Here is a 24,070-nt window from a genome sequence, read left to right on the forward strand (position 1 = left end):
TGCCAAAAAGTGTGCCATTTGATATTATTCAGCTGGTAGTGAAGTTACAGAAGGCTGTACTTAAATGAAGCTTAGTGTATAGAACAAACCAAAGAAAATTGAAACATGTGACAGAAAAAAAGCCACCTTTGAGTTAATTGGACCTTATTTAAACAGATCAGAGATTATTTAGAGCATGAATATAAAAGGTAACAAAGTTTTCTCTTATGCAAAGTTAATTAGCAAAAATAAAATGACTGTTGAAATGAAGATGATTTCAAGGAGGACCTGACCAAAGAAAAGTGTGTCACAAATGGTATGGAAAAATTGGAAACGGAAATACTCCATTTTTACACTGTATGAGCAACCAACCAAATACAATAAAATTATTTAGGAACACTTTTAAAGGTAAAAAAGGAGGAGCACTGTAAAAAAACTGTGGAAGTCATTGCTTCTAGTTTCAGTGGAAGTCAGAGGTTCAGATGGGCTCAGGAAACAATTGAGCAAAATTATTGGGAAAAACACATAAAAGACCTGTTTGTTAGCCAGACATAATGACTTGCCTCAGGAAGCTGCTAACTAGCAGCTTGCTCAAAGATAGAAAGTTGGGAAGTATCGTTGCAAACTTGCCTTACCCTTATGTTCTCCTCCTCTATTCCTGGCCACTGGCAGAGGTGTAACCATGATTGGAGGGTTTGCTGGCCTTATGCAACAGGAGGGGTTAGAGAACAAAGTAAGAACCAGTTTGGTGAAAGCAATAGCACGACGTAGTTCTTTTATTCTGGTCTTCTGCCAGGAGTGAACCCAAATAGAAAAGTACAGGTCACAGGCCTCTAATACATGTCAGTGTTGTTAAGCTTTGATAACACTGGAATTGATAGGTCCCTTAAAGCCATCTTTGTCCCTCTTCACTTCCCATTCCTAATCTATCTCATCTGCTTAAAATGTCTATGTTGCTAAGGCCAGATCCAATGCTCTAATCACCATGAAAACATTGCAATAAATCATACTTTTTTTTTTTTTTTTTAGTGCTGAATTAATTTGAAAGGTCTTTATTTCTTTTTAAATAACCAACATATTTATTTTCAAAAAGCTGTGTTCCTCTTCCTTCTTGTTCCTCAAAATAGTTAATATGACAGCATCTGTCTTGTTTCAGATCACACTACAGATCCTCTGCTATTTCCAAATGGGTCAGAAGAACATTCCAGGTAAAATAATTTTAAGAAATAGGTTCTATTTCAAGTTATATTTTCTCTGAGCTCTTGAAAGCAATGTAGCATTCAAACTGCTTAATTTAACAACTTTTATGTTTTATGGACTAAATTTTTCTTATCTTCTACAAAAACGACTTTCAGTGCTCACATATATTTATGAAGTTAAGAAGAGATTTTTTCCTATATATTTAAACTTGCTGACTGAAATTAACATTGGGTATGCCTTGACTTAACAGAAAAAAAAAAGAGTAAACAGATATCCATTTTTCAGCTTCTATATACAGTTCAGAGACATTTTCAGGAAAGGTGCCTTGTAATTTGTTCTATCTGTGTTTGGATTTGTGCCCTGATCATTAAATATGTTTGCTTTTAAATATTTGTAGACTTGGTGGAAGAGAGAATACTGCAGATGGTACACATTAATTTTCATATATTAAAACATTTTTTTTTTGTAAAAGAAATAAAAAGAAGTTTTAAAACCCCTTTTAGTACTTGGCTCTTAATAAGCACATGGATCAAGAAAAGCATGGCACAGCAGTGTACTTTTTTATATATTTGCATTGCACACCCTTGGAAATTATATCTTTAACATATAGGAATGATGTTATGCAATTCTGTTACCAGCTGGACAACAGAGTTTTCACTGAGAATCAGATTCTCATATTGTATTCAGTTTGTCTGAATTTGAACAACTTTGCATTCCATTATTCTAATTTGTATTACAGCAGCATAACTCTACTGACATGAATGAAGATACTCCTAATTTACAGTAGAGTGAATGAGACTAGAATCAGAGTTTTTCACTTCAAATATGTTCTGCATTGGTGGATATTAATAATGAAGATGGCATGAGCTAACCAACAGCTAATTTTTCTTATCTGATCACTACTAGAAGCAGAGCAAATTATCTTAGCTTTGACTTATTTTAATGGTGCTAGTCAGCTAATAAATCAATAGAGTGTTGCTCATACTCTTGTTATATCGGGGTAATAATGCCTTTGCAAGTTTTTTAATTGCTTAAAACAAGATCCTCCTTAACAGGATCCTGCTTTCTACATTCAAAGAGAAAAATATCTGAGGCTGCCTAAACAAGGGTAATTGCTGGATGCTTCTCATATCCCCAGTTCAAAAACTTTAGCAGCAGGTTTGAGGACTTTCTCCTATGTTAAAATTAGTTTTGAATCTTTAGCCTACAATTCATCACTGAATTGATGCTAAGACAAGAACAGATCTAAAGGAAACATGATGTTGCAAATGCATTGTGTGATGGAACATCATTGTTTACTTACAATGGTAACTGATTAATTCATTCTATTCACAAGAAAGTATAGTAAAATATAAATTTTTCTTTTGCGGTCCTTTTCACCTCACTGCCTGATGGCAACTATTCTTATCACCCCAATGAAATTTATGGCTGTATAGATTTCTAACCACGGCTTCTTCTTTCAGTCTTCCTTTTTTGCTCTTACCTTGTTTCTACTTGCTCATTAATTGTCTTCTCTATTCACACAGTTTGTCTCTACTGCCAGCACATCAGTCTGTTTCTCTTAAGTGCTTGTGTTCATGTGGTTTGCTTCCCAACAAAAAAATCACCTGCTAGAATGTTCAACAAAGGCAGAACAGAAACTCCACAGCTGAGCTGCCCATAAACCAAGTTGAAAAAATTCAAAATTAATTCTGGCCTGAGAAAAGGGCTCAAAATTTAATATGGTATTTTACTACTATGGAACTAATCCTCTGAATCAAATAGATTTTTAAATGAAAGGACTAGTCTCTGAAAGAAGAGAAAAATGCTGCCTATTTGTGTGATTAAGACAAATGTAGGTCTGCAATAAAATTATTGTTATGGAGGGGAAATGTGTTTGATGAAGTGATAAACTTGGATGCTGAAGTAAGGTTTGTTTATTCTCTATGAATGTCAGTTCCTCCGAGCTATCAGATGCAATAAAGCATAAAATTCTGGTTGATTTATATTCACATGGTCTAATATCATATAATAAGTGATACTGAAAGCCACAAGACATATCTTCTAGGGCTGGTAATTTAATTTCAGTATTTTTGGATTAGTGATGGAAAGTTATGGATTAGAAAAGATATCAATGTATGTGAACCTTTTAGATAAATAAAGTACCAGAATGTACTCTACTGAGATAAGAAGGTTAATAGATATACCCTTAAATTTAAGCTTCTTTTAAGTGCTGTGTCACCAGTATATTCTTTGATTATAGAAGTTTGTAAAGACCACATGTTAAGCAGGCTTTGAACTGAAAAAAACCCCAACAAACCACCAGGTAAAATAAGAATTACATAATTTTGAACGTTTGCTGTACAAACTTCCATATGAAAGGAACTGTTGCACCAAGCTTGATGCAGATAGTATAATTAAAGTAAAAGATAAATCAGAACCAAAATTCATAAGGGGAATTGATTTAGCTAACACACTTTCACAAATTAGAAAGCCAGAGGGGAACAACCATAATCGTCTAGTCTGACCTCTTGCATTCCATGTCATGTGATTTTTCTGAATTAATTCTCATCTCATCTAGCACTTATCTTTTAGAAAGACATTTGACCTTGGTTTTAAAATGCATAGCAAAAATGGCTGCATTTGAAAACCATTTCCTCCGTAGCAGAGTTTTTGTACATGGTGAATATTTTCACTAAGTTAAGTTTCACTCACACATTAAAACTTACTCTGTTTTCACAGGTATACTCATTTATACAACCAAGGACCAAATGAAGCTTTCAGGCTAATTTTGTAAAGAGCATGTGTGTTCAGCTGATTACACCTGATCTTTGTGTCACCTGCCAGCTTCTTCAAGGTCACTGAGGAGTGAGTATAACAGAACCAAGAACTGACAGTAGGAATTCATAGGCTCAGCAATGATTCTTTGACTACCTTTTCATTCTGGGATCTGTTAGCTAACCCATTTTTAATCTTTATCATGTGTACTGCAGTGATTTTTTTACTAGACTGATCAGGGATCAGAATCTGTGGTATCAATCAAAACAAAGTCTCTCTATTCTCTAGGAATACTGAATTTAGGCAGCTAATTATTCTGCATAATCTATTATTTATGTATTTATGTATCAAATTTGTAATCTTGTTGAAAGAAAGAATGAGTATTGTGACAAGTTTTTCACAAATTCACGTTTTTTCCAAATATTTATGTCTTTTTAATTCTGTTCCATATGATTCATAGGAATCATAGAGTGGCTTGGGTTGGAATGGAAGCGACCTTGAAGATCATCCAGTCCCAACCCCTCTACTATAGGCAAGGAACCCTCCAGCAGACAAGGTTGCTCAAAGCTCCGTCCAATCTGGCCTTGAAGACTTCCCGGGATGGGATATCCACAACTTCTCTGGGCAGCCTGTTTCAGTTCCTCACCACCCTCAGAGTAAACAACTTATACTTGATGTCTAGTATAAACCTACTCTCTTTCAGGTTAAATCCGTCCCCCACCTTGTCTTATCACTGCATACTTTTGTAAAAAGTCCCTCTCCATTTTTCTCTTCAGGTGCTGGGAAGCTACAATTAAGTCACCTAAACCATCTCTTTTCCAGCCTGAACAATCTTTTAACCTTCTTTTAACCTTTCCTGATAGGAGAGGTGCTTCATCCGTCTGATCACCTCGATGGCCCTCCTCTACACTAGCTCCAAAAGGTCGATGTCCTTCCTGTGCTGGGGACCTCAGAGCTGCATGCAGCACTGCAGGTGGAGTAACTGCTAGTGACAGAGGAAGAAACTTTAAGTCAAAAAAGACATTACTTGATTTTTTTGGCAACTTGGAAGGAAATAGTGGAATCACAAACATTTCAGCAGAGGAAACAAGCTGGAGCATGAGTGTGATTGTCTGTTATTGATTACCAAATGGTCATTCTCTATATCTCTTCACCACTAGCAAAGACCATGAAAAGCTCCTTAAATAGGGCTCTTTTTGTGTACTGAGTAATCCTGCATTCCCACATTGTCAGGAGAGTTTAAATCACTTCTCAATATTCATATCTCAACTAATATAACCATAGGTGTTTTTGTTAGCTGCAGAGTATCTAATCTTTGTTTATGGTGTTTTCAAACTCTACCCTTCTAATTTATGTAAGACAGATGCTGATCCTACCTGTATATCTGAGTATTTTTCACTCTGTAACATATTTAGAATAAAAGGTTGGCTCAAGTTCCCTGTGGAATAGGAAAGAATTTTTTTCTTTGTTTTAGAAGGAACTAAAGCAAAGTGAGTAGGTCTAAAGAAACGGGAGGAGGTATTCCAGGTATGCTGCATTGAACTTTGAAGGCAGTAAAGAAGGCTGCACACCGATAAAAAACAATTGGGTAGCCTAAAGTACTGTCTAGAGCTAAGCACTCTATGCACAGTGTTAATGAATGAATATCTGCCTCTCTATTCTGCTTGTGTTGGAAGTAGAGTGGCATCATAACACTTCATCCATTTCTATGCAGGTGCAAAACCTGCACTGAAATGCTTAACTGAGCTAGTTGTGTCCTGTCCCAATAGAAATGGTGCTTTTATCAGACTCATTAAATTATTCAGATATGAAGTGAACAGATTGCCTGAATAAGAGGGGATTTTATCAGTCATGGAGGGACAAGTTCAGACTTATCCCTTCTCCTTCAGAGATTGTACACTTGGCAAAATATGAAAATATTTCAAGAAGTAATGACCAGAAGCCAGGAAACCTATCATGCTGTTTAACTGGAACTTCTGGGTTCTCTTGAACTGCTTTCTGCCAGCTGAGCCCATTTCAGAATGGCTGAGGGGTAGTTGCTGTATCGAGATCCCAAGCTGGATGCGTGAAACATCCTCAGCGCAGTGAATGCATGCTAAACTCAAGCTACAGTGAGGTCTCACAATCTTCAAATCCAATGAAACCTCCCATTTATCTGCTCAGCTCTCTTAGGGATTTTCCCACCAGTGCTGGGAAACCCACAGTGTTCCCGTTTTAGCCTAACTTTCAAAGCAACACAGAAATGAGGCAGCCTCGTTAGCCACTGATTTTTAATGGCTCCTTTAACCCTGTGCTTCCTCCCACCGCAGCCTTCCACAGCCTTTAACTTACAAATATCTTGAATATATCTGGAATCTAATGTAGAAAGATCTAAAGGGAAGTGCTTGTGTAAGATAGGGTGAGAAACCGAGGAGAAGCAGAGTCAGAAGAGGGACGGGCAAGCTGGAAGTAGGGTTGGGGAAGAGATGAGGAGCTGGGGATGAGCTGAAGCGGGGGGGAGGAAGGGGGGGGGGAGGCATGCAGAGATGCGGGGGTGTGCGAGGGTGCGTGTGTATGGTTTGGGGAACAGAAATCGACATCGTCTGAAACGGACGTGACTTTTCCAGCGGGGGCGGGTGCACTCCGGCACCTGAGGCATGCAACCTACCCCGCCTAGCCTTTTCCGCGACGGTGCAGGGGGTGAAGCCTCCCCCGCGGAGGCTGCACCCCTTGCCCGGTCGGGGAAAAGGCTCGTCAGGGCGGGTTGGGGACCGACGCGGATCCCAAGCCTGTTCCCGCATTGGTTCCCGTAAGTTCCCGCGTCATTTTTCTCCCCACACCCCGCTTTTCGCACTGGCAACCACAAGCCTCGATGGACGGGCGGGAGAAAGCTCGGATGCTCTGAGAGGGTCTGGGTTTGGGTTTGTTGCTTGTTGTTTTTTTTCCAGCCTCCGGAACAACCACTAGGGATGTCCGGGATTCAACCAGAGGATGGTTCCCCTCCGTACAGGAATTGGACGAGTGGGTCGGAACTAAACGAAACGCGGGAGGCTCTTTTAACCCCTTCCTCCGACTACGATGATGAGGAGTTCCTGCGATATCTCTGGAAGGAGTATTTGCATCCCAAGGAATATGAATGGGCGCTGATCGCTGGCTACATCGTCGTATTCATTGTGGCTCTCGTTGGGAACGTCTTGGGTGAGTCGAGCTCCCCAAAACTTCCCTTTCTCCCTTCCCAAGATGGGTTTTGCACGGAGGGTGGCTGGAAAGTGGGATGGGTTTGGCACACCCCGCTGGAAAGGCGACAGTCCCCAGCCGAGGGGGAAAGTTCGGGCTGCGCGGAAGAGGCCATAAAAAAACCCGGTCTCCCTGCTCGGGCGAGGGGCTGCGGCGGCGGCCGCTGGCGTCCGGGGCCGGGCACGGGGAGCGGGCAGGCGGAGCGCACCGGGGCGGCCCGGCGGCGCAAAGCCGCGGCTGCCGGCCGGCTCCCGCCCCTGTCCCCCGGGCCGAGGTGCTGAACCCTCCCGTCACGGCGGCGGCTCCTCCTCGCAGCCCGCTCGGGAGGATGCTGCTCCCTCGCGCAGCCCCGGCCCGGCGCCGGGCATGTCGAGCGCGGGGTGATTCTCCCGGACAGAGACGGGGCGCGGGGACCGGACGGCGCCCGGCCCGTGACGGGAGCCGGGGGTCCCCTCAGCCGCGGCTGCGGAACGCGCGGCTCCTTCCCCGGCGGCGCAGCGGCCGCGCTCCGTGCCCGGCGGCGGGAGCGGAGCGGGGACGTGGGGCGGGGGCGAGGCGGCCCCTCCCGGGCGCTCATTGAGGGAGCGAGGCGGGGCGGCGCCTCGCCTGGAGCCCGCCTCCTCCCGCTTCCATTCATCCTTGAAGGAGGCGGCGGGGGCCCCGCGGCTGCTCGGCGGCCGCCTCGAAGGGAGCGGTGGGGGCGCTGGAGTGTGGCGGAGAGCTGAGGAGAGGGAAAGGAAGGAGGGCACGGGTGGGCTGGGGCGGCGAGCGGGAGCGGCAGAGGGGTCTGGCCGTCAGCAGCCCGCCCGCTGCCCCCCACCGCTCCCCATCTCTCCTTTCCGCGCCCCCGAGCGCGCTGCCGCCCACGGCGGGGGCTCTCGCCGGGCTGTCGGAACAGGCGCCTGTGCTGGTGCAGGGGAGGGCGGCCACGCGTGTGCACACACCCGCCCCAAGGCGGCCGTGCCCCCTCCCGGGCTGCGGGTGGCCGGGGAGCGGAGCAGGCGCTGCCCTCAGCAGTTCTGCGTTTATGAATGGACGCGGGGTGGCCGCCGGGAGCCGGCTCCGCCAGGCGCACCCCCTGGGCTGCGGTCAGGCCATTGGCATTCCCTGTGTCCATCCCTGTGATACTGCCGTGAACGGAGCGCGCTGGGCCCCGCCCCGCCATACGGGTCTCTCATTCATGTTTTTCAGAAGGAATTGTGCGCGTCAGGGCTGTCACTGCAAACCCTACAGGCTTCCCGAAGTGACATGCAAATGAGATTGCGGCCAAAGGCAATATTTTTAAAGGCATTTTAAAAAATTTCAACGGATTAATGATGGTGGGGTTTTTTTTTTTGTAATTCTGTAGCGTTGCCCTAAGTGTCTGTGTGCACGTTCGCTCAGTCCATTGCTCGGCAGCCGGCTTGATCGACAGTGTTAAGAGAATAGCCTTGGCCGAGAGGCTTTATTTTGAACTAGGATAAAAGCTGTCCTTTTTCACGATTTTGAGCAAAGACTACTTTAGGAGAACCACCTGTGCTTACCTATTATCCTCCACCGATACTGTAGACAAGCTGTCCTCTCACCTGTAAAAATTCAAGGTCAAATCTTCAGCTATAGGAGCTTTCACCCTGTTTACACTTTCCCCCTCTGAAGCCACGAGGAGAAAAGCTTTCCTCTCTGTGCACTCACAAATAGAGTTTATTCCACTGCAGATGTGCAGCTGTTTTTTCCTTGCATTTGTGTACATTAACTCTTTGCTTGGGATGGAAACTGGCATCTGGCTCTGCACCTACCTAGATTCCATCTTTTACTGGATGGAATGTCCACCTTTTGTCCTCTGAAATCTCTCTCTCCAAGTTGTAGTGCATGTGGCAAATGTCTGAACACCTTTCTGTCCACTCCTCTAAATCACAGTCAATCCTACAATAGATCATTCAGCTTTACAGCGGGACTCAATGATCTTAAAGGTCTTTTCCAACCCAATTGATTCTATGATCCTCCTCAAGCTGTTTGCTCCGTATGCTGGTTCTGTTCATGGAGGAATTGTTTGTGGTCTCTGCAGGTGCTTGGTAGCTGAATACTGTCTCATCTTTATTCAAGAAAGCTCGCGCTGCACTGATTGCAGGCTCATGTGATTCTGAGGAGAGAAATGGATGTGATCTAATGCTCTTTACAAAGACTTTCTGGAGGAACTTTTTCACTACCAGTGAAATCTGATGTAGAACAGTGCACATGTTGATATGTCTGAGAAACTGATTTCTGCTGCTTGAAAAATCCATATTCAAGCTTAATCTGGGATTTAGTCATAGACCTTCTCAAAGAAGAGCAGGAGTGCTTCTAAAGAGCGTTTTAGTGGCTACTAGTGCTTTACAGTATCATCCTTAACGCTTTATAGTATTATCCTTAATGAAGCATTGGGTTCCTTTGCTTACATTTGCCCAGTGTCGCAGAGCTAATGGCATGTGGAGTCAATGCTTTGGTTTTATTTTTAACACATCCTATTCAAATAACACTTAAGTAACTGGGGAAAATCCTCCCTTTCCATATTTGGTGCTGAAAATTACATTTCTGCTTCTTATTTTGGTTTCTGCACTCTCAAGGGATGAGGAGTGTCTCAGAAATTGTATCTGTGCAAGTGAAAGGCTCAGCTCATTCCTTAGATATTAATAACAAACTGGATTGAAGCATTCTGACAGTTAATTAACAACCAAGGGTAGAATCAGAAGCTTGAACTTTGATTGACATGTTCTTGAGTGAGATACACACCAGGAATTCCACTAATAATAGCCTGTAACAAGGGCTGCATTGCTATTTAGTTTTCAATTTAGTTAGGAGAGTTGACACAAACTGTCCGAGGTGCTGCACAAACCGGCTAAAGTGAAAAACATTAGCAAGTCTCTATTTGAATGCAGGTTTCAGTATTGCACACAGTGCTTCATGTCAGTGATTCTCTTGTATGCCTGGGTTGGCTGCTCCCCAGGTATTTCAGTGTAAGTCAAGAGAAAAAACATATTTTAGGCTGATTTTATGACATATTTACATGAACGTTAAGGGAATCTGAAATCTAGATGGCAATATCAGTATGATGATTTATCCTATTTTCTTCTTCACTTGGCCACTATTTATCACTAGAAGCAGAAAAAGTGTGGAGGGTAAGGATTTTCTGTTTTGCAAATAAGACCAACATTTTTCTTTACTACTGCAGATCAATGAAACTCTTGCAATTTTATTTCACATCTAGTGCGAAGCGTAAGACTTCTTAATGTAGAATGTATGTTAACTGTAAAGACCTTTTTCTTCTTTGTTTGAAAACAGGTCATTAAAAACATTGCTTGAAAATAGGAAACTAGAAAATTAAAGAAGAAAAGGTATTTTTAGGGTGTCTGGAGGTCTCTGGTTACTGATGCCATTCCAGGCTGATCAGTTGCAGTAGTTAATAACTGGAGTAAGACTACAAGGTAATGTACAGCTATGTATATTTAACTCTGTTTATATATAGGAAGAATGCAGATGACCCTTGTTGAAGTTATTCATTCACGTGGGTCAGGATTTTTCTAATGAAATGGTTTCTCTCAGGGAACATGCATTCATCAAAATGAAAATGTGCAGCAAAGATCACTTGGTTTGATCAAAGACTGAAGGCAAAACAAGCAACCTTCTGGCATCCCACCAGCTGGGCTGCTGGGCCTCTTGGCAGGCCTTCTCAGAGCTGGCAGGAGCTGCAATCTTTAGCACATACAGCCTGCCAGTGCCCAGCTTGAAAGTCCTCAACACTGCTGACTTCCAAGGGTAAGAGACCATGCAGTACATCAGTGAGAAGTCTCAGAAACTTTGTTTACTCACACAGTTTGGTGATACTTGTTTGTCATTCCAACTCAGAAAGAGATTGTGAGAGACTTACCCCTCTCTGGATAGATGTATTATTTATTATCTGTTTTACAGTAACTGCTAGTTTTGCTGAGATCTGTAAGAACCCAACTATGCTCCTTTCTTCAAAGAGTTCATAGTCTGACTCATAGAGTTCAACAGCCTCCATTTGATTTTTCTAGGGCTAGAGCAGAAAAAATCAGTGTATGGCTCTAATACCAGAGTCCTGCTCAATGCCTATGAATAGGCAACTCTCTCAAATGCTGCTTTGTTGTAATTTTAAAGATATCCAGTGAATACTGAGGTCTAGGCATACATGCCTATGTTGGTATAATTGGATGAGTCATGTATTCTCTTAAATGATCTTCATGAATCCTATTTTGTTGCTGTGGATGAGGCCTATTTCATTTAATTACATTTTAAATTATTACATTTAATTTTTTTTCAGATTCCTTGGGGAACTTGGCATTGAAAGGACTTTGTTTGTAATATCAGCATGAGAGTCACCTTTATGTGTTGGACGAATAACTAGAATGGCTTTATCACTGTTAAGAAGACAGCACATAGGAAATGAGACAATATGTATATATATTTTTTCTACCTAAGATAGAGAAAGTATGAGCTCAATTTATAGAAGAGTTTAAATATCAACTGAAGTACATTGCTATTTGCATAATATAGGGCTTACTCACCATTTTTCAAAGCAAAAAAAATATTGAAGGGTTTGGAATGTTTTTCTTATTTATAAAGCATATTTTATTTTTTTGTGTTGCATGTCAAGTGAAACTTTCTTTGTTTTCTCGGACATAAGCAGCTAACTTACTGCCTGTCTCACAAGTGGAATGTGTCAGAAAAGAACTCGGATGGACTGTTCTCCAGGGAAAGGGGTGCCAGGAGCTGAGGGCAGCAGCAAGACTGACAGGGTGGTGTACTCACCAACACAGTCCCACAGAGGCTGAGAGCTTGGTAGGTCTGAGGATGTTTACCAGGTTTCAGTCATCTCCCAGCAACCAACAACGAGACAAATCTATTGTGATGAAACAGGTCTGAGGTTAAGCCAGAAAATCAAGTCAGTGGATGAGTTTTACAATCAAATTCAGCAAGGCTAAACCATGCTTGCAACCTGGTCTTTGCCTGAGCTTAGTGTGACAGCCTGAGCTTAAATGCAGCTCTGGGGCAAAAGGCTGACTCCCAAAAGACTACTCCAAAACTCCAAAAGCTCTGTTCCTAGAAGCCTGGTCCCAGCTTGCATGCTGCCCCTCCATACCAGAGCTGGCCTCCAGCATGGACAGCCAGCTCCTGGGCAGGGGGCAGAGGTTGCAGAGCCCGGGGGTGCACTCAGCTCTGACAGAACTGTGCTCTTTCTCCTGGTTCTTAGCACAGTGGGACTGCAAGGATTTTAGCCAGTTTGTGGAACTGACAATTCCATTGTCCTATTGACAATGAGGATCTGTGATACAGATTCAGAAGTTGTATAATATGCAAGAGGGAACATTTCACTAGCATAGTGAATTGTATTTTCTTTGTATATCCTGCAGACAAGGCACTAAGTCTTACATCTCTGGTAGAAACAGACGTGGACATGGAAAGGTTTTTCCTAGTGCAACTCATGTTGCAGTGACTGATGGATGCTTTTTGAAGCATATTTTTTCAAAGTTGCACAGCATTTCAGCTGTGAAACACACCTTCATTTTAATGTCATGCAGCTTTCAACTGAATCAGCCAACTGTGAAATCTTTTTATCATAGTATCATACACAGTATGACATCTAAATTTCTGACTCTTCTGCCTGTAATAGGAAGGGTGGATAAAGATTTTTGTAGGCTTTTTTTGTAATAATATAAATTATTATTAATAAACACCTAGTCAATCAGTATATCCAGCTCTGCAGAGATGACTGTGTTTGCCAGTTAATACTGGTAATGATTTGGGGGGGTGGATATTTTAAGCCAATCTGTCTGTCTTAATCAATAGAGTTAGATTAGGAAAACTCTGTGATGGAACCTTTTGCTTCCTCCAGAGCTGACCAAACCAGGCATTTTGGGCAGTCTGTTTTTATAGCATAGCTGATCCTCTGCTAATAACTTCCATTTCCATTAGATTGTTGAATGCCTAACATTATGTAATGTGGCCGAGTTAGAAAATTGTTCCAGTGCCAATTAGATGGTTGTGCTTTTACTGCCAGTTGTGATCCAGAGAATTAAGCTTTCACTACACAGAATTCAGTTCTTGTTTTCTTCTCCAATGCCTTGATAAACCAGTTCTTAAGCTGTAGAAGTGTGCTGGAGCACATGAGTAACCAAAAACCCACAACTCTTAAGTCCATTTAAAACCTTTGGTACAATAGAGCATGTGGTAGGTAGAAAACCTCAGAAAACACATTGTTGCAAGCAAACTAGTTGCTGTTATCTGATTTTTTATTTATGTAGATCCTCACTGTCTTTTGTGGGTGACAGTTCCCCAGTAGTACATTCCAGTGAAGCTGATGTTCAACAAAATACTTTGGGATTTCATGTGTTCTATGTTATTCAACTAAATTTTTTACAGTTTTGGTATTTTTGCTGTGTGACGGAACCTACACATGCACACTTGTTTATATGTGATGCATAGGGAGCATGACCTAGCCACCTGCTCCTTTTGTCATGTTTCTGAGAATTTCTTCACACATGTTTGAACACATTAGTGTTTCCTGTTGATGAGGAGCTATTGCCTCACTGGTAGGCCATGTAATTCCTTTGCTCAGAGTATTTGTCTGTCTTTTTGGCTATCACATCATGTATTCAAGGACAGTCCTTATCTGCCAGGCATTGTTACCAGACACAGGATTTTTTTTCAGTATTTCCTCTATAATAAACATTGTATAAAACAGTGTCTTTTCTTTGTGCCATTCTTTCTATTACTTTTCAATGTAAGCCTGGTCTCATGTTCATCTCCTTTCTTTCAGATAGGATTAGTTATGTAAAAATGAAGTAATGTGCGAGTTTAGAGCTTAATAGTGGATAAGAGATGGACAGCCTAAGGATTAGATAACTCCCTATTCACAGAAGATATTGCTTTGTTTTAGATCTTCTGTTCTCATTGCTGGTTTCAAAAACCCCTAATTAAATATCCTCTGCAATTTAAAGTTCTTCTTTCCCCTTAATCAAAATCATCAATGAAATTATTGCAAGACTCACGAGCAGCCTTCCTTAAATAAGCTTAGTCTTAAGCACCTAATTTTTATACTTTTCAGTCGAAGCAGAAGAATCCTTAATCAGGAGTCATTCATAATGAAGGTAGTTTTGATGACAGCATTTTTCCCTCCAGCAGTATACATTCAGTGTTTTCACAGGGGCTCTCGCTCTCCAGAATTCCCTTTGGTAGCATATCTACTTAGCCTTCCTTTCAACCTTGTGTTGCTTGACACCTCACCACTCAGATCTTGATTTGCAGCAGGTAATATCACCAAAAGAGAACAAGAGGGAGAATTCCATATGGAGAACCAATTAATTGTGAGGAGGAAACAATTGGGGGTGGGTTAGGAGATAGAGAATAAATAATGTATAATTCAAAACTATTTATCACATGTTTTGTCACTGGTTGTAAAATACTGTGAAAGAGTAAAGTTTTTTAGAAGCTTTCTGCCTAATGCATTTGGAGATGCTGATTACCAGGTCTTATAATCACAGCATCAGTTCCAAATAACTTCTGGATGAATATATTATGATATTTCAGTCAAACAGTTGTGAGACTGAATTACCAAAGCAAAATAAAATCATTGTAGTTTAGAATGAAATATGATAATTCTTTGTTTACTTCCATCTGGGATTTATTATTCATCAAAAATTAAATAAGAGATAAAGTCATTCCTTTTATATGAAAATGTCAGGTATTGCTAGTTATGGAAATTACATTTCTGTTTTGGCCAGGAAGTTGCACTGAAAGATGACCCACTGAATAAGAGGTTGACAAGACTTCTGGAGTGTAAGGGAAATGATTTAGGGTTGACACGTAGAAAACAAATTGACAGCTGACCCAGGAATCCACCAGTGGAAGGACTGCAGCACAGTGTTTAATATGCTCAAGACAGCATAAATCTTCCAGGAGGCAAGCAGCTGCACTTTATACCAGATGGAGCCTCTTTGTTGTTTTCATATTCAGCTTGAGATACAATGAGCTGTGCTAATTGATTAAACACCATTACAGCCTCTAATTAAAATGCCTCAGGACACTAAACCACAGAGACTAAATGTGTTCCATGAAAAATACCAATCTCAATATATTGTCATAGTAGAGAAGGTTTTTTTCTTCAGGAATATGAGGGGAAGCTTTCTTGATGGATTTCTAATAGCAATCCATCTTAAATTTTGACTTTGATTTAAACCTTTTTTTTTTTTTTTTGTCCTTGTTGGGACTTTGCTATGAGACTTTTTTTGGGGAGGATGTGTCCAGAAAGCAGCTCCGTTATCACAGAGCTGTCCTGGCTTATGGAGAGCCTCCACAAATTTTTCCGAAGGCTTTCAGCCCGGCGACTCTAGCTGGTTTCCGAGCCTTTACTGACACTGTGTGGAAGAGATGGGAACAACAAGTGCTTCTCTTTTTAAAGCTTTGCTGAAGTCTGAAAAAAGTAAAGGGATGTGTCCCCGAGGAGATGAAGGATCTGGGGCAGTCCAACAGCCATTAGAAAAACAGCTGCTCCTTGTGAATCCGGGCCTGCCTGTTTGCACTTGCAGGAATAGCTCTAACTCCGACTGGTTTTGTAAAATAAAAGCAAAAATATGGACAATAATACAATACATTGGACAGGTAATTAGGTTCCATTAGCAGTAGGGAAAATCAGGCACAGCAGAAGCATGTTTCCTATCTGCTTTTTACATTTCTCTCCTTTCTAATCCTCTTTTCTTCAGTGTCTGTGTTAACACCACTTTTCTGACTTCCTTTCTCAGTCCCATTAATAGCTAGGAACATCAAAGGCTGCATAAAAGCATTACACATAGTGTTAAATTGAGGTTTTATTAAACTATTTTTACTACTTCACAGATGTTTTGATGGAGGTCTAAACAGCTTGGTTGGGGACACTCTCCTGTGCTCCAGCTAAACAGGCATCCGGCTAACACCGTGGTATCTCCCAAGCTTTTTAGGAAGGCTGCTGCTGGCCTCATCTCCTATTTTATGATTTTGAAATATGTTTTGGTAAAATACACTCCCAACTGAGAATCTTTACTACCTTCCTTTCTTCTGTTCTTCAAGATAAGTGGAAATTCACAGCTCTCTGCTATTTCTGTTTGGGTAGGCAGATGGCATTTCACCTCCATGGAACTTTCTTTCCCTAGCATGTTACTTGAGTATTTTTATGTGAACTGAGTGTTTCTCTGTAAAAGTGCCTGGGATGAAAATGTGCAATTAAAAGAGTTTATAGAGTGGAGAGTATATTAAATTCTTTTGTTCTGACGCTTAACTAGCTGCACAATATTCAGTGGCATAATCAAACTATTTTTCATGCCTATAAAATAGCAGGTTTTGAGCACAGGCTAGAGAATCTTTCTTGATGAGCTGCTAGAACACTATCAATGAAGCTCTTGTCCAAGACTACTGAGTAACCTTGGACTGTAGTAAACTCAGAAAGAGTGAGTCTGGAAGGAATGTATTCAACTAACTTTATGTCATTTAGGACTTATTTATGACTTCTTATCATTCTGTCCCATTCAAATAACTCGTAGCAGATCCTCACAGCTTTTTAGCCTTGCAGTGAAAGAAAACATTAACAATGCTTGTGGCAGGTTCAAAACAGTACTGCAAACAGCAAAGGGCAATGAGGGCAGAGAAAGCTGACTTGGTTTTAAAATACTTCCTCTTCAGAAGCTTTTTTTCACAAACTCTCTCTTTTCTTCTTTTTTTTTTCATTTTTTTAATATGTCTGGGATATTTAGTTATTATGGTATTATGTAAATATTTCTGTAAACTGAAAGCTGATTAAGGTGTTCTTGTTCTATGCGCCATAAAAAGAATGGGAAATATGCTGTGAAGAAGAGAAGTCAAAATGGGAAATACACAAGCATAGGCAGAGAAATATAAAGTAACAAATTTTCTTGCATTTCTATGCTTGCAAGCTATTGGCCTTTTCCACCTTCTAGATGCCTACCCCACGGATTAGAATTCAATGGAATTCAGGGGTAGTTTCTGTGCCTTGGCTTTCCTGAACACTGCAACACCCTGAGTAGCAAGAGGCACGGTCTTTTATGTTACTCTGAGGAACAGCAAATACTGAAGTTCATCTGAATTCCATCTGTGTTAAGCCAGTGGGATCTGGAAGGTTTAGTACACAGGAGGGAATTAGGAGTCCAAGTTTCTCATTCTGTGTCTGATTTACTGTTGGGCCTTTAACAACTTCTGTTCTGCACTTCACTTTCTTTGTGTCAGAGATGAAAATGGTAGTAATTCTTAGATCTCTGGGGTCTCACAAGGTTTCATTTGCTCATACAGCCTTGAACTCAACATGCAGAATGCTATGAATTGATTTCTGATACAGCTGGCTGCCAGTGAGATTGACCTCATATTTGTCAATTTAATGGATTTGTTTTACCAGAAATAATGTTTATGTTCAGGTCTTTTTCACATGGACCAGCACAGGAATGGGAACAGGCCTGGTCAAAGACCAAACATATCTGCTTAAACCTTGCACCTTTAGGCACTGACATCCATGGCTGTAAATTATATACTTGTCTGAACTGGGTAGAACATAGGACTGTTGAAACCATAATATGAGAAAAAAAGTAGCCAACTCTGAACTTTTAAACAACTTTTTATTAGTTTTTGCCTGTTGATAAACAGAATAAGAAGTACAGAAAAACATTGCCACTTAACATCAACTTTTGCCCAAGTAAAAGGCAGGACCATACTTTCAATATGAATTGCACTTAAGACAAAAAGCCAGCTGTAAGGAAATGTCCAGATCTTCAAATTTTTAGAATTAAATATTAAAATTATCAAAAGTGAAATGTTTTTTGCATTTTTCCCCCAGCATTGCATTTTGAACAGCAAACAATGTTCCAGAGGGGCAGCAATGTATCACTTCCCTGTTAGGTGCTGCCTCTGTACTATCAGACTGTAACTGATTTATTTGTTATGTTGTAATTATCATGCAATGCTGCAAAAATAATTACTTTGGTAGGTAGTTTAAATCTTCCAAATGGGAAGAAAATACAATCAATATGATGTTTCCTTTAAGCCTTTAATTTATAAGCCTTGCCTTTTAGGTATCTGAGGCCAAAATAAGAAAACCTGAAATTCTGTATTCAGGAAGAAAACAATAGAAGAAATTTATATTGTATCCTTTTCAAAACCAGTCCAACAACAGTGAAGATCTTTGTAGAGAGGTTTTCATTTGCATTTATGAGAGCATGATACAGCTCTCATATAGCAAAAATTGAATTTATACAAGCGACAGAATCCAGAGCTATCTCTGCAACACATTAAAATATATGAAGAGCATATGTTGCATCACAACAGAGGGTTCAGATGACCCTTGGAAGCCTATATCTTAGGATAGTTAATAAAATCACCTGGTCTTAGAGAAACTGAAGGCCACCTAGCCTCTCCCTTTCTCTGTGATCTAGTCTAAGTGTCTAAGCATGGCCCCCATGAAGAAGTACTGCAATCTCAGCTCCTGCCACTGCACTGGTAAGATCTTGAAAGAGTATTCTGCCAGTTTTGGTCACTGCACTCTCACCAGAAAGGTTCAGTTCCATCTGAAAGTGTCCAGAGGGCAGCAGTAAGGATGGTTACAGAAGTTCTAGAAATGACTGAGAGTAAAAGATAAAGAGCTCTGAAGTTCTGAGGGAATATGTAACAAAAATCCTTACATATGTGAAGCTTTGCTGCAGGAAAAAAACTCTTCCTCATTCCTGCCTATGTGCAGAAAAAAAGAGAAGTATATAAATAGCAGCAAAATAAAAGTAGATTAGGCAAGAGAAGATTGGTTTTTTTTGGTAGGGAAGATAATGAAACAGTGCAACACATTTAAGAGATGTGTGGTATCTTCAAATACAACACATTTTCAAATGTAAACTTGCCAACAGTTGCTTAATTGTAGTCTTGCTGTAGTTCTGTTGCTCTAGAGACATAAGATTTGTGGAATGAAGTAATATATTTTATGAGATCAACTGATACAGCTGGAGGATAGACAGAAGCTTTCAGGCACATCATCCTTCTTAGGATCTAAAGAAGCATCACATCTCAAGAGCTTGTGTGCCTTAAAGTCTGTGTATTTTTTCCAGCTGTTTTAGATAGTTTAATGACTATAAGAGAGTGGCTTAACTATGGCAGATTCCATTTTAGGTTTGGGCAACCTCTTGAGGACCTTTTTAGCTCAATTTTTTAGCATTCTCTGATCTGTTTAGTATATCTAAATTAAGCACTGTGCTATATCCTGACAGATTAGGAGACTTTGAATCTTCATCTAGATGTGCATGACAGATGAATAATTGTTTGCAGGGAAGACCCTTTGATGTACTATAAATTGTAATCTTGTCTTGCAAAAAGTATTGTGGTGCTTCTGGAAAATTTTGGGCATCAGTTTTTAAAGATCTTCGGGTGAATGAATTTAAAAATCTAAATAATTCAAAAGCTTTTGATTGCACTCAGGGTTTGACTTACAAAATTACTTTAACAATAACTTTTCTGCTACTTTCCTAGACTTAATTATGGCATTTTTAATTCAGCAGCCAATGAATTTAGTGTAGTGATTTTAATGATTGATTGGCCTCATTTCTAAAAGTCTTGCAGTTTGAAAAAGAATGACATAAAATATACAAAACAAGCTTTAAAGGCACATTTGATAAAGTGCCTGCTACATGGTGCTTTCGATCATCATCAAAAAAAATGTAACATTTAATACAGCAAAAATTACTTTTATTAACCTAATTCAAATCACAGTTACCCAGAAAATTGTGACAGATTCTCTGCAGATGCAATAGATATATTAAATCCAGCAAAATATTTTATAAAATTATATTTGTACAGCTTAAAAGATTCTGTGTTGTATTAATTTGATTTAAGCATCATGCTATCATAAGAAAACAGATAAACATTTACAGGTATAGATGCATATTGCTGTAGATTAGAGCCAATGGCTTGAAAGAGAAATGAAGAAAGTTGTATGAGTAATTAGTGAAGATTCACTAGCAGAGAAGTAAGATGCTTTATATATTGGATTATTTCCCACACTGCAGTCTGTGGAAAGCTATTCTTTGTGTATCAAGAATCCCTCTACATGTACCCTCTTGTTTCCACTCTAAAAGAAAACACACGTTCTTTCACTGAACCGCATATTCAGATATTCTGTGTTAAACAAAGGACACAAACATTTCCTTAATTCCACAAAGTCAAATGTTTTCCTCTTAAAGCATTTCCTAAGTCATTTCCATCTCACTAACTTGTCTTTCCAAATTCAGTTTGCCTTGCAGTGTGGAAGAATCATCACATGCGGACCGTTACCAACTATTTCATAGTGAATCTTTCTCTGGCTGACATTCTGGTCACAATTACTTGTCTTCCAGCAACTTTAGTTGTGGACATCACAGAGACGTGGTTCTTTGGGCAGACCCTCTGTAAAGTGATTCCCTACTTACAGGTATTATTTTTCTGTTTGTGTACACATTACCCATGTTACGAGAACCAGAAATGACAAGAGCATCTTCCTAATACTTCTAATCCAATGGAAGTCCATACCTGATACTGAGTAGGTGTCTCAGAGGACATGCTGAGGCCTAAAAGACTGTTCCACTTGGAAATCTGATTATGCATAATAAAGACAGGTTTTCATCCATCTAATTGTTGGACTTCAGCAATACATCTTTTGGGACATTTTTCTGTCGCTGTTTATTTTTTGTGATCTTTTTAATGATTCAGAAGGGATGTAAAGCAATAAAAATATCTGTAAGCAGAAATAAAGTCATTGATATTCTCTCTGTGTGGATCTGAACACAAGTGTCCAGGACATAGAATCCAACATCTGAAGGCAGTATGGACTTTTTTATGTTTACTGAATTTGTGTCAAAGTATCCAGGTTCACTGGGAGTTGATCAGATTGTCTGCCTTAGGTAATAATTGCTTCTCATTTACCCATGGACTTGACTAGTTTTGAAATCATTTGCATCAAAATGATTGATAAATGCCTTTTCTAAGCATAGGTGTATGGATGAACTGACTGGGTAAACTAGAATGACAAGCGCTTGGCTTTGTAGTCATTAAAATTCAAAAGAATTAAGCAGTACTCAGAGTGTGTGCAAATCATCACCTCTGCACCTCCAGCACAATTTATATTTGCAGAAGATACCTTGATGGCCAAAGAACCATGTTGTCAAAGGCAGAGGTCTCCAGCAGCTATGAGCTCTACTGAATACAATCAAAATCACAACTTTTTTTTTTTTTTTTTCAAAACCTTCATTCTAGTGAAAGAAAATCTGAAGAGTGAATGATCACCAAGCATACAAATTGAAACAATAAAACTGAAGTGATAGGTTATTTCCTTTACTGAATAAAAGGTAAAATATCTTAGTCTGCCTGAAACTGATTGTTGTCAAGGACTTTGGACTTTTGAATGAGATCCTGAGTTTCATTGTTCTTGTAAAACAAAAAGCAAAATTATGGCTCTGGTATGGTAATATAACATAGAAACCAACAAATAATTTCTTCTACAAAGAAAAAAAAAGATAAAGTTCACTGTCTAATGTTTTAAAAGCTTTTTTTCAGATAAAGTTTTATGCATTCCCAGTTGATTAAATTTTCTATTTCAAAATTTGATTTTGCAACACCTATTCTGTGTAGTTACCATCTTAATGTGTGAATTGTCTTGTGGATTCTAGTAGGAGTACAGCAGATGAGGATATCTGTTGTAATTCTGTAATAAATTATTTTTAAATTAGTTTTTTTTTTCTGGGAGTCTGTTTAACAACGGCAGATAAAGAACTAACTATGCTGAAAATATAAATTGTTTTTAAAACTCTGGGGGGAAAGTATGATAAATAATTTTTGAAACTCTAGGTAAAAAACACCCACATTTATATTTATATAATATTTCTTTTTCTTTAGACAGTTTCAGTGTCTGTGTCTGTCCTAACACTCAGCTGCATTGCTTTGGATCGATGGTATGCAATTTGTCACCCTTTGATGTTTAAAAGCACAGCCAAGCGAGCAAGGAACAGCATTATAATTATCTGGATTGTGTCCTGCATCATAATGATTCCTCAGGCTATTGTTATGGAGTGCAGCAGTGTGTTCCCAGGATTAGCCAATAAAACCACCTTGTTCACAGTGTGTGATGAGCACTGGGGAGGTGAGTCTGTCATTGACCATACAAGCTGACTTTGTGCTGCTATATAGTAATTAAAATATCAGGAGGTGTTAAATAAAATAATCTAAATATCAGGAGATGTTAATATGAAGTCATGTTGTAAAAACATAACACAAAATGTTCTTGATTATATAAGCTTTCCAGGAACTATCATTTTTTCAAATTTTGTGAAATTTCTGTGAATTTCTTTTGTTAGAAAGAAATGAAGTTTAAATAAGTGAGGCTGACTAGTGTCTTGACCATGTTAATGCTTCCCAGAGGGTAAAAGTGTTCCCACCCTTCAATGCTTATGCTTATATAATTCCATGACTGATGTACATTGAAGGTTAACAAAGACTTCAGTACTTAGCCTTAAGAAGTAACTATGTAAAACCAGATTTTTCTATTTACCTGATATTTTGCTAATTGCTGGCATTTGACTAGTGTTTGTAGATATCTCCTGGGAGTTCAATGCATCTCCTGGGAGTTACATGTCATTGCAGAATTTACAGGGATGTCATCAATATAGGATAGTGAGTTAATCTAAAATTTGAAATTTGTCATGGACAAAATAATTTAAATAACTTTGTGAAAGTAATCAGTTGCAAATTAGTAAGAATGTAACCCTGCCTTTCCAGATTAACTTTGAATCTAACATGTTCTGTGTCTGACTGAAGCTGTAAGAAGCTGTAAGGATTGCCAGGGAGTAACTACTTCTATTTTGTCTTTGTTCACAGCAAGTGGTGTGAGCCACCCACCCACGATTCTGGTGGGCCTTGGCACACCTCCAATGCTAACAGAGTGCATGAGTTACATGCTGTGACTCTGACACTGGATATAATGGCCATCAGTAATACCATTCTTCACACACAGGAAAATAAAGCCAAGTTTGCCAAAACACATAGCTAAAAGGTGCCTGTTTAATGGCCTTGAGTCCTGCTGAAATACAATCAGATATTTTCCCAGAGCTGTCTCTGTAGAAGAAGATTCCAGTCCTGTGAACAATTTTGATAAAATACAACTGGCTCACCTGTGCTTAATTATCATGATAAATTAGCTTAAACAGGCTGGACTACTGAGGGCTCTTCCATGTGCTATTCTGGAAGTTCCTTTCCTGCTAATGGATTTCACAGAGCCGCCAGAGGATTAATGAGAGGACACTGGGTATCACATTCCCTGTTCTTTATCTCCTTCATCCCAGTTAGTCCTCTGGGACAAGGCAAGGGGGCAGAGGTGGCCACTAGCTCGCTGGTACTCGCTGCTGACAAAGGTGTGCTCCAAGTTTGTAGCTGAGAGGAAGCCTCTGTTAGGCTGTATTGTACTTAGTGTTTCATTGGAGAGGACAAATCTGCTCTTTACTTCTGGTGTTCTTCCTTCATCTGTGAAAAAATTTGTATCCCCTTCTGCAGGATACTGCAGTAGTTATGTGACTTTTTTCTTTCACAGCATTCACTACAAGTCCAATTTTTGTCCATTCGTTTTGGTGCAGAAGCAATTATTCATGCCTTCATCGCTTCAGGGTTAACTCTGCAGCAAAGATTCTTTTAATCTCAGCCTAGGAAATGATGTGCTTAATTAATTAGGAAGTCAAGAGAGCATTTCATCAGGGAATGTAATCTCAGAATTTCCAGATCTGTGTTGGCTACTTTTTGATTCCCAATGGAAAAGTGCTGCTTTTGGACTACAGAGTCTGTAGTAGGTTTAGAAATACTTTAAACGGTGCCTCTGGTTCAGTTGTCCTGAAGTCGTTGCAGCCTG

At 40.0% G+C, this 24,070-nt stretch overlaps 1 protein-coding gene across 4 annotated transcripts in view; it reads left to right on the plus strand.

Annotated features, from left to right (window-relative positions):
• The first annotated feature begins 6,593 nt into the window (after positions 1-6,593).
• The window catches only part of HCRTR2 (hypocretin receptor 2), a 33,743-nt gene continuing 16,266 nt past the window's right edge, over positions 6,594-24,070 (plus strand). For 3 of the 4 annotated variants that reach the window (XM_038133961.1, XM_038133963.1, XM_038133964.1), the window contains exons 1-3: positions 6,733-7,113; positions 20,433-20,611; positions 22,072-22,315. In XM_038133961.1, coding sequence (XP_037989889.1) covers positions 6,885-7,113; positions 20,433-20,611; positions 22,072-22,315 — 652 coding nt within the window. In that variant the 5' untranslated portion in view covers positions 6,733-6,884. The other variant, XM_038133962.1, reaches the window with a different exon arrangement.

Source organism: Motacilla alba, chromosome 3 (genome assembly GCF_015832195.1).
Source record: "Motacilla alba alba isolate MOTALB_02 chromosome 3, Motacilla_alba_V1.0_pri, whole genome shotgun sequence".
NCBI lineage: Eukaryota > Metazoa > Chordata > Aves > Passeriformes > Motacillidae > Motacilla > Motacilla alba.